We start from the raw sequence: 11,728 nt of genomic DNA, 5'->3' as shown, positions 1-11,728 counted from the left end.
CTTGATTTTCTTTAGTCTGTGAAATAATGTGCCAAAGGCAGATAAGGGCTGCATGTTTCTGCAGCTCTGTGCCTACCCTGAATAGCCAGTCTATCTGTTTGCTCTATCTTCCCCCTCTACTCATCCAAATGCAATATCAGCCAGCTCCAGGAAGAGTAATAGCAATAGCAATAGCAGTATCATTTCCTGCTAGAAAGTGGAGCTAAGAACACTATCAACCCTCTTCTTAATTATATTAAAAAATGAGTAGGTTACATTTTAAAATTAAAATAACCCCTTTAACCATATTCCTGGAGATAATAATCTAGAACGTTAATTGTCTAATCCATTATCTCATTCATAGATTTACATTGAGTGCATCAGTTGGAAATATGAGGGTCAAATAGCCAGAGGTGTATGCTGTGGTGGAATTTATCTTCTAGCATCTCCAAAACAGAAAAAGAGGGAACTATGTTTTGGCCTAAATTAAATATGCCAAAAATTAAGAGAAAAAAATAATTTAATTACCCTCTTAAGAAGATTAATCAACAGTAACTTCAAATAACTTAAATATTTTGACTAGCTTCTAACAAGGAACAGAGAAGATTTTTGAAAGGAGTTCTTGAATAGAAAAAGTAGAGGGAAGAAAGTGAGAGTCAAAAGTGGGAGTAAAAAGTGTTTGGTTTTAAGGCCCTTCTTAAGTACAAAAGTTAATTCAGTGTAATTGATGAAGCTGTTCTAGAAAGAAAAATAAAATCTTCTCTGACAGTAATACTCAATACTCCTTGTCATTCATTTCAATAACTTTTAAAAGAATTTCCATTACCTTCTGAATATTCCTCATGTCTATTTGCAGTCTTTGCTTCCCTCTGCCCTGGCTCCAGGTACCTGCAGATATTCTTCTACACAACATAGGTTAATTTGCCTTTCCTACAGTTTTATAACTTAAAATCACGTGCTTCATTGCATCTGACTCCTTTTACTAGCATAATTATTTTAAGATTCATTCATGTCATGTGCATCATTAATCTGATTCTTTTTTATTGCTCAGTAGGGTCTCATTAAATAGATATATCATGTTTTTAACATTTACCTGTTGCTGGCTTGTTTCCGGTTTGGGGCCTTTGTTAATAAATCTGGTACTATGAACTTTCAAATAGTGTGTGCATGTCTTCCCTTGTCGTAAGTAAATACAAAGGAGAAAGCATGCTGGCTCTTCAGGTGGTATATGTTTACATTTTTTAAGAAATTGCAGAGGCTAACTCATAGTGGGATAGGGAGGGGGAGCATGGGAGGAATAGATGAATTCTAGATAGGACAGAGGGATGGGAGGAGAAAAGGAGGGGTGGGGGATTAGTAAGGATGGTGTAATGTGATAGACATCATTATCCAAAGTACATGTATAAAGACATGAATTTTTGTCAACATACTTTATATACAAAGATATGAAAATTTGTTCTATATGTGTAATAAGAATTGTAATGCACTCCACTGTCATTTATTTTTTAAAAAAATCAATCAAAAAATTAAGAAACAGCAGAACAGTTTTCCAAAGTAGCTGCATAATTTTATATTTCTGTGTGTCATGTTAAAGATTCAGTTGCTCAAAATCTCACTTTTGGTATTAATTTTAATCATTGATATATAGATACCTCTATAGATGTCTGTCTGTCACATCAATTTACATTAATCTGAGGACTTGTAATATTAAGCACCTTCTCATGTGTCATCAGTCTTGTGTGTATCTCCTTGTGAAGTTTCTGTTCACATATATCCTTACAAAGTACCTATTTCCCCAATTTAAAAAAATTAGACTCTGGGTCATCTTAATACTCAGTTCTAGCTGTTCTTTACACATTCTATATACAAGCTAAGCTAATTGTCATGTACATGTATTAAAAATATTTTTCATTTTTATTTTCCTGGTCTTTGTTTCTAAAAAAACAAACCTTTAAAGAAGATTACATGTCAATTTTATTTCTTTCCTTCCAAAAACATTTGCATGCTCCAAAGTTACAAATATTTTCTCATGTATTTACTTTTAGAAATCTTGTAATTTTGTCTCTCATACTCATGTCTGTGAAATATTTGGGGTTAAATTTTCTGTTTGGTATAAATTCAGAGTTGTTCATTTTTTTTCCATATGGATATTAAATTGTTCAAGTAATAGGCTGAAACCTTTTTTTCCTATTCAATTGCCTTAGTGTTTGTCCAAAATCAATGGTTCAATATATATATATATATATATATATATATATATATATATATATGTGGAAAATTTTTGGAATGTCTTTTCCTTTGCTCTATATGTTTATAATTTTGTTATGGTTTGGATATAAGGTGTCCCCTGAAAGATTCTGTGTCGATGCAGGAATGTTCAGAGGTAAAATGTGGGTGGGGTGTGGCTGGAGGTATGGGGTTACTGGGAGCATGCTTTCAAGGGGTTCATCTCTCCTGCAGCCTCTTCTCCTTTCCCTTTCTGCCTTCTAACTGCCATGAATGAGTGGAGCAGTGCTCCTCTACCATGCCTTTCCACCATGACATCTTGACTCATCTTAGGCCCAGAGCAATGGAGTCAGCAGATCATGGGCAAAGGTGTATGATCTCTAAGATCATACACCAAAATAAAAATTTCTTCATCTAAGGTTTTCTTGTCACAATGATGAAAAGTTGACTAACAAACTAATTTGTATGGAGAAGTAGGGTCATTTCCAAGACTCATTTGACCATGTGGTTTATTAGCTTTTGTAACTGGCTTGTGGAAGGAGTTTGGAGTTGCAGGATGGAGAAGCCTGAGAATGTTTTAAGAAGTGCATAATAGGCAATTCTGATGGATGTTCAGAAGACCTGAATGCTAATAGGAATGCATATAGTAAAGACTGCTAATGAGGTTTCAGAGTGGAATGCGTATTTGATGGGGAATTGGACTGCAAGCCATTGGATTATATTCTGGCAAAAAAAAAAAAATCTTGTCTACATTTTGCGCATTGCATGATACTTTGTATGAGACTGAATTTAAAGATGATGGACTAAGTAATCTGCCAGAGAAAATTTCAAAACATTTAGGCTGTGGCGTGGATTTTGCTAGAATTCTTTAGCCAAGTTAACTGTGAGGTTTGGGAACAGAAAGCAGAGAAGCAGGATTTTTAAAACTTGAAGTTTAGCCAGAAAAGTGGGACCAAAGAAGGTGTGGTTGTTGAAGAGATTACTGCCACTAAAGAAAATTTAAGTACTTTGCACACAGATAATAGGAAAAATGTCTTAAAAGTCATCTCATAAATTCACAAGAGCACACCCATGGCAAGCTCAAGGGTTTAAAATTTTAAAAACCTGTTTAAGAGAACTTGGGGGCTCTCTGCTTGCACAAGTGCCTAGCAAGCCATTTCTCCAGGATTTATTTCACCTTGGTTAGCCCATCCAAGCACTCAGAGGCTGCTGCAACCATGGTTACAGGGGGCCCAGCGACGGCCCAAGCTGGCAGCAGACCTTAGCATTATCCATGTGGTGCTGGTTCAGCAGGAATGCAGGATACTGGAATCAGGGGATCACAGAGGCTTCCACTGAGATTTCAAAGGAATACCTGCGAGTCCAGCCAGAGCATAGCAGAATTGGAATTCCTGTGGGCAGTCCCTGAAAGAGGATTCATGAAGCTGTGAGAAAAAGTTGAAGTTGCTGTTGAGATCCCTGAGATTAAGAGATGCCAGTAACATGAAACATCTGCTAGGGAGTGTTTCTGACTGCAGAGAGAGCCTGGCCAAAAGGGAGGCCATGTGGGCTGCAACCTACAAGGTCACAGGGACAGGGCAGCCTGTAGCCCTTTGGAGATCACATCTCATGTGCCCTGGATGCTATGCCTAGAGTTACAGTACCAAATGTTTACTCAGCTGGATTTCAGTCTTGTCCATCTCATTTTTGCCCCTATTCTTCCCTTTAGGAATTGGGAATGTTTAGTCTATGCCTGTATATATTACATATCTGTAACTTGCTTTTGCTTTTTACTGGGACTCACAGTCAAGAGTTTGCCTTGAGTTTCAGAGGAGACTTTGGACTTGGACTTTTGGGCAATGATGGAACTGTTAAGACTATGGAGACTCTTGCAGATGGACTAAATGAAATTTGCATTGTGAGATAGAGCTTTTGGGGGTCTAGAGGTAGAATGTTTGGATATGAGGTATTCCCCCCAAAGCTCCTGTGTTAATGCAGAAATGTTCATAGGTAAATATGGTGGGGGGGCATGGATGGAGGAGGTGGTTTATAGGGGACAGGCCCTGGAAAGGTTCATCTTCCTTGCAGCCACTCTCTCTCTCTCTGCTTTCTGGCCATCATGAGCAGACCAGTGGATCTTCTGCCATACCTTGGAACCATGATGATTTGCCTCACTTGGTCCCAGAACAATGAAATTAGCTCACCATGGACTGAACCTCTGAAACCATGAGCCAAAATAAACTTTTTCTTTTTTAAGTTGTTCTTGTCAGGTATTTTTGTCACAGAAAAAAAAATGACTAATACACATTTTATACTGTATTGATTATTATTGTTTATGGTGAGTCTTGAAGTTATGCAATGCAAATTCCTTAAACGTATTCTTTGTCTTCATTGTAGAGGTCTTTCACCTCTTTTGTTAGATTGAGTCCCAAGGCTTTTTTGAAGCTATTGTGAGTGAGGTGGTTTTCCTAATTTCTCTTGCAGTGGATTCATTGATTATGTATAGAAATGCATTTGGTTTATAGGTATTGATTTTATATCCTGCTACTTTGCTGAATTCATTTATTAATTCTAGAAGTTTTCTGGTGGATTTTTTTGGATCTTCTAAATATGGAATCATGGCATTGGCAAAATAATGACAATTTGTGTTCTTCTTTTCCTATTCATATTCCTTTAATTTCTTTCATCTCTCTGATTGCTCTAGCTAGAGTTTCAAGGACTCTATTGAATAGAAGTGGTGAAAAAGGCATCCCTATCTTGAACTAGTTTTTAGAGAGAACACTTTCAATTTTTCTCCATTTAGAATGATGTTGGCCTTGGGCTTAGCACTTAGCTTTTACAGTGTTGAGGTATATTCCTACTATCCCTAGTTTTTCTAGTGTTTTGAACATGAAGTGGTGCTGCTCTATTATGTAAAATGCTTTCTCTACAGCTATTGAGATAATTATATAATTCTTATCTTTAAGTCTGTTGATGTGACATATAACATTTATTGATTTCTGTATGTTGAACCAACTTTGCATCCCTGGGATGAACCCATCTTGATTGTGGTGCACTATCTTTTTGATAAATTTTTGTATGTGATTTGCCAGAAATTTATTGAGAATGTTTGCATCTATTCATCAGGGAAATTGGTCTGAAGTTTCCTTGATGTGTTTTCGTCTGATTTTGGTATCAGGGTGATACTAGCCTCATAGAATGAGTTTGGAAGGGTTCCCCCCCTTTGTCCTTCATGGAATAATTTGAGGAGTATTGGTATTAATTCTTTTTTGAAGGTGTTGTAGAACTTGGCTGAGAATTTGTCTGGTCCTAAGGTTTTTCTTGGGTTGGTAGAATTTTGATAGCATCTTCTGTTTCTTTGTTTGAAATAGATCTGTTTAAATTATTTATGTCCTCCTTATTTGGATTGGATAGAACATATGTCTCTAGAAATTTGTTGATGTCTTTGAAATTTTTCTATTTTATTGGAGTATAAATTTTCAAAATAGTTTCTAATTATCTTCTGTATTTCAAGGTGTCTGTTGTAATATTTGCTTTTTCATCATGAATTTTAGTAATTTGAGTTTTCTCTCTCCTTCTCTTCATTTAAAAGCACATAGTAAAAGTGATCTGGGAGGCTGGGACAGGACAATCACAAATTCAAGTCAAGCCTAAGCAACTTAGTGAGAGCCTATGTCCTAAAATGAAGATGACTGAATATGTAACTCAATGGTAAAGCACCTTTGGCTTCAATCCCCAGTACAAAAAATATTTGCTTTTACTATACTGGTTAATTTTCTTATCTATATGGAATAACATTGTTAATTTGTACAGAAAAACCTTATAGAATATTGTCCCACATTACATTGAAACAATAGATCAATGTTTTTGAGAACTGATTTCATAATCATATTTGGCTTTCCAATCCATGGACATGGTATATCTCTTTTCATTTAATATGTCTTCTTTAATTTCTCCATAAAAATTTTAGTAAAGAGATTTTTCATACATTTTTGAAAATTTATTCTAAATATTTATGGTTTTGGCATAGTTTAAATATTATTTTTCAGTTTTAAAAGTGACTAAAATATAAAAATAAAATTGCTTGTGTATATATTATGAGGTTTTCTTACTATCTTACTGAATTCTAGGGTTCTTGAAATTTCGTGCATGAATGAATGGTTACATAGGAATGGGGAGTTTACTTTTTCCTGTTTTATATTTTAGCATTTGTTTGTTTGTTTTGCTTTGTATTTGTTTCTGGGATTGAATCCAGTGTTATTCTCCCACAGATGTACATACACAGGCCCTTCTTCCTTTTTTTGGAACTTGGCCTTGCTATGTTGCTGAGGCTGGCTGGTCTTGAGCTTGCAATCTTCCTGCCTCAGCCTCCTGAATAGTTGGGATTACAGATTTGTGCCACTGTGTCCAGTTCTATCTTTATGGTTTTTATTTGTTTGTTTGTTTTGTACTGGGAATTGAACTCAGGGGCACTCAACCACTGAGTACACTCCCAGCCCTATTTTGTATTTTATTTAGTGACAGGGTCTCACTGAGTTGCTTAGTGCCTCACTTTTGCTGAAGTTGGCTTTGAACTCATGGTACTCCTGCCTCAGCCTCCTGAGCAACTGGGATTATGGGTGCACTACTGTACCAGGTTATTTACAGTTTTTAATTGGTTCTTTTTAGTTATACATGATAGCAGAATTCATTTTAATATAATTATATGACCATGGAATAGATCTTATTCTAATTAGTACCCCATTCTTGTGGATGTACATGATGGTAGATCAATTCTGGAGCAACTGCAACTTGATTCTACTGGGACAAGTGAGAATTCCAGAGATGGATCTCCAGAATTGCCTATCTTAAAGTTAAGGGAATGATATGAATTGCATTTCAGCCTCCATTATTTGGAATTATACTCAGGGTCCTTAACTGCTTCCCCAGCTAGAAAGTTTTGCATGTTGAGAGAGCAAACTGTTAATGGCCTCCCTGAAAGTCTTAGGTTGCAGAGAATGAGTGAAACATTAAAGTGAACCCCTTACTGGATAGAATTGGAAGCAGGAAATTGAGTGTAGTTGGAATCTCACAGCAAAATTTGTTTGAATTTCTTAGTCTTTGTTCTTTCATTTGAAAAATGAAGATAATAAAAGCTCCTACCTCATTAAATTAATGTGAGGATTAAATATGTGTAAAATGTTCAGCATAGTTACTGATAAAATGTGAGCCCTAAATGAATATAAGTTCTAATTATCTTAATGGTGGTAAACCTACTCCCTCAAATGAAGATTTTTGAGGTTTTAGATTGGAGATTCTTAAATTAGGATTAACAAGAAAACCAGGGTAAGAAATAGCCTTCTACATCATAAGGCACTGTTCAAGAGTTAACACTATGAGACTGTCATCTGGAATTTATCCAAACTTATTTTTAATTTCTAATTCTTTATACTAATTTCAAGGCATTTGTTTTCTTACTTTTGCCTTTAATAATTAACATACAAGTCTTAAATTTTGTTCTTTAAAATTCAGTGGAATGAATCTGACCTAACTTTCCCATATACATATATAAATATATACCACAGTGAATCTCAACATCACATACATCCACAAGGCTGGGATTCTAATTAGAATAAGATTTTTTCCATGTTTGTATAAATATATCAAAGTAGCTTCTACTGTCATGTATAACTAAAAAGAACAAATTTTAAAAATTTACAGTGTAAAGTTCTACTCATATTCCTCCAAAGTTCTTACTTAATATTATATGTTTTATATTCATGTAGCATAAATATAAAATATTTATCAATAAAATACACATTGAATATTTAAAGCTGTGGTTAGTATTTTATAACTGAAGTTTAAAACTATTTCTTAATCAGAAATATCAAAATGAACATGGAATCAATATTTGTCTATAAGATACTTTGCTAAAACAAAGGTTATAGAACTATGCATGAACACCTAGATAGAAACAAAAGAATAAATTGACCACTTGAGAATTGAAAGAATCTTTAAAGACAGTTGTTTTTGTGTGTGAATTGAGCTTCTCAATATCCACTATAGAAAATAATGATGCTCCATGATGCTTTTGAATTCACACTTGAATCTGTACTGTCTTCAGAGATTTATCCTCCAAAGAGAATAAAAATAAAAAAATAGTAATATAAACACTATGACTTTGAGTTGTTAATGAAAGATGAATGAATTCTCATTTCAGAAGGTAAGTCTTTGGCTTCTGTTAATGAATCTGACTTATTGGTTTTCATTTCCAGCAATCAGCTAGTAGGCAATATTGGCTGATTTGCTGCTTTCACCATTAGTTTCACATGAATAAACATTCATAATCCCAGCTACCAGGATTCCTTGTTATCCACCCATTCATATGGTCTTTCAGTGCTATCCAAACTTGGTATTCTGCCAAAATGCTGGCTTTCAGATGCCTTGGGCATTTATTGCTATTTAGAGATTTAAATTGAAGATTTTAAAATGCAAAGATTAAAAAAAGCTTTGTGGTAAAACTTACTTTATTGGGTATCTGAGTGCTTTAGATTAAAGGCAGGTTTTAAAAACCTTTGTATATACACTCAGAAAATTTGGAGATGATCAACCTGGTCCACAGCACAATGATTCTTCTTCTTTAATCTATACATTTTTAGTTTTTCTTTATTTATAGTTATTAGTCTATACATTATTCAGCTATATAATATTTTGAAAATAATATTATTTCATGCTACAAAACACCAAGTTGGTCTACTTTAATTATGTACTGAGTATCAATTATGTTTTGTCATAGTAATTACATTGATATTTCATTGATTTTGCTTGTTAAAAATAACATGTGAACATAAGTAATAAATTTATAGTAAATAACCTTACTCATCACACTAATTTAGAATTCCTGTTTATACTATGAAGAAAAATTTTGTTTCTTCTTGTATTATAAAAAGATAATATTTAACTAATAAATATTGTGAAGTACATAAAAACCTAGGTGACTCTTTTACAGATCTGCTATCAGAACTTTTAAAGGAACCTCTGATTCATTCATTGCTAGGTTCATTAGATTTCATTTCATTATTTAAATTCATTATTATAGAACTACTAAATGAAGGGGCAGTCAGACTTCCAAGGTTTTAGAGTATTTATACTAATGTTATACATTCCAGTTGCTATGCACAAGTTACAATCTGTTTTCGGATTTTGTTAATGCATCTGCAATAGTGAAAGTGATTAATGTTATTCTATGTAAAATATAATGAATTATACATCCTTGTGTTTACATATGTAATCCTTAGCTGTATTCTTATCATTTAGAAAGTATGTGGTAAATGTTAATTATTATTCCGTTCCTTCTTGCAAAACCCTATGCATATCCTTTCTTTCTCATTATACTCTGTTTCATTTTTGTCATTCACCTATCTTATAATTTTATTATTTGGCTTTAAATCCACTTTAGATAGATACTGGGGAACAATATATAACATACAAAGTAAAAACATTAAATGGAAGAATTTTTCTGGAGTTTCTTTATTTAAATTTTTTTAGTTGTACATAACACCTTTATTTTTATTTATTTGCTTATATGGTGCTGAGGATAGAACCCAGTGCCTCACACATTTAAGGCAAGCACTCTACTGCTCAGCCACAACCCAGTCCCTTTCTGGAGTTTCTGCTAAAAACAATTTTAACATTACAGACAGACTCATCATTGCATATAAAGAAATAATGGTACTTCAATATTCTTATTATAGTAACATTCTATCTGCCTTAATGAAAATGGAACCATGAAATTTAAAAATGCTTTCATATCATGTTTCCCCACAGGCCATTTTTCAGCAGCCACTGTCCCATGGATTCCCTGGTCACTGGGAACCACACTGCAGTGACAGAGTTCATTCTATTGGGCTTAACTGATGATTCAGTCCTCTGTGTCTTCCTCTTTGTGATCATCCTGTGCATCTACCTGGTGACCATCTGTGGCAATCTCAGCACGATCATTCTCATCAGAGTCTCTTCTCAGCTCCATCATCCCATGTACTTTTTTCTGAGCCATTTAGCTTTTGCTGACATAGGCTTTTCATCTTCTGTCACACCCAATATGCTTGTAAACTTCCTGGTGGAGAGAAACGCCATCTCCTACCTTGGATGTGCCACCCAGCTTGGTTCAGTTGTTTTCTTTGGGACAGTGGAGTGCTTCCTTCTGGCTGTCATGGCCTATGATCGCTTTGTGGCAATCTGCAACCCACTGCTTTACTCCACCAAAATGTCCACACAAGTCTTTCTCCAGTTACTTGTAGTGGCTTATACAGGGGGTTTCCTCAATGCTTCCATCTTTTCCCTTTCCTTCTTTTCTTTACTCTTCTGTGGGCCAAATGGTGTCAATCATTTCTTCTGTGATTTTGCTCCTTTAGTTGAGCTCTCCTGCTCTGATGTCAGCATCATTGCATTTGTTTCCTCATTTTCTGCTGGCTCCATCATCGTGGTCACAGCATTTGTCATTGCCATCTCCTACATCTACATCCTCATCACCATCCTGAGGATGAGCTCTACAGAGGGGCGCCACAAGGCCTTCTCCACCTGCACCTCCCACCTCACTGCAGTCACTCTTTACTATGGAACAATTACCTTCATTTATGTGATGCCCAAGTCCAGCTACTCCACGGATCAGAACAAAGTGGTGTCTGTATTCTACACGGTGGTGATCCCCATGCTGAATCCCCTCATCTATAGTCTCAGGAACCAGGAGATAAAGGGGACTCTGAAGAGAGTGCTGGGCAGGAAAATATTTTCTTGGTGACATCTGCTATTTTGTCAGGCTTGATATAATAATAATATCCCATACATACAATAATAAGAGGAAGCAGAATGCCTGTGATTGAAATATATCTGTCCATATGTCAATAGTCGGTGCATGATCTAGTCCTCTGTGTTTTCCTCTTCTTGATCATCCTATGCATCTACCTGGTGACAGTCTCTGGTAATCTCAGCACAATCATTCTTATCAGAGTCTCTTCGCAGCTCTATTCAGTAAACATAGAAGTTCAATTTTCAGATTACATAGTAAGTCTGAGGTTCATACTGAGTTACTTGAATAAAACTAAATCGAATTCATGATTAAGAACACAAGTTGGTTCACATAAAATAAAATCTGTTGAAAATCCCTTTAAAGTTGTATTTACATTTTTTCAAAAGTTTTTCTCTTTCATAAGTTAAGGTCATTATACTTTGACATTGTTTAAATATTAAGTGTCCCCTAAAGGTCCTTGTGGTAAAGTATTGGTCCCTATTAGTGTTTTTCTATATTTTTTTCTCTTTATACATTGATTATCTGAGCTATTATTTATAGTAATAGAAACCTAACTTGCCTCAATCCTTTTGGCTGTGTCCATTTAAAAAATCAGTTTATTCTGGATAGGGATGATAACTATATTGTGACTGAGAACACTGTAAGAGAAATGACAAAATGCAGCCACACAGTAAAATTGCTGGAATTGATTTTGGAGAAAGGCTATCTGTGGGGGATGGACTTTGTGAGCCCATAAAATTCTGGTCTGTGTCCCTG

At 35.0% G+C, this 11,728-nt stretch overlaps 1 protein-coding gene across 1 annotated transcript; it reads left to right on the top strand.

Moving 5' to 3' along the window:
• The first annotated feature begins 10,015 nt into the window (after positions 1–10,015).
• LOC114098231 (olfactory receptor 5P76) lies at positions 10,016–10,963 on the top strand. Its single transcript, XM_027942375.3, has one exon. It carries the CDS (start codon positions 10,016–10,018, stop codon positions 10,961–10,963), a length of 948 nt encoding a protein of 315 aa, XP_027798176.3.
• Positions 10,964–11,728: the final 765 nt, after the last annotated feature.

This window comes from Marmota flaviventris, chromosome 9 (assembly GCF_047511675.1).
Source record: "Marmota flaviventris isolate mMarFla1 chromosome 9, mMarFla1.hap1, whole genome shotgun sequence".
NCBI classification, from domain to species: domain Eukaryota; kingdom Metazoa; phylum Chordata; class Mammalia; order Rodentia; family Sciuridae; genus Marmota; species Marmota flaviventris.
Note: the sequence above shows the minus strand (reverse complement) of the source record. Positions and strands in the feature narration are given on the sequence as shown.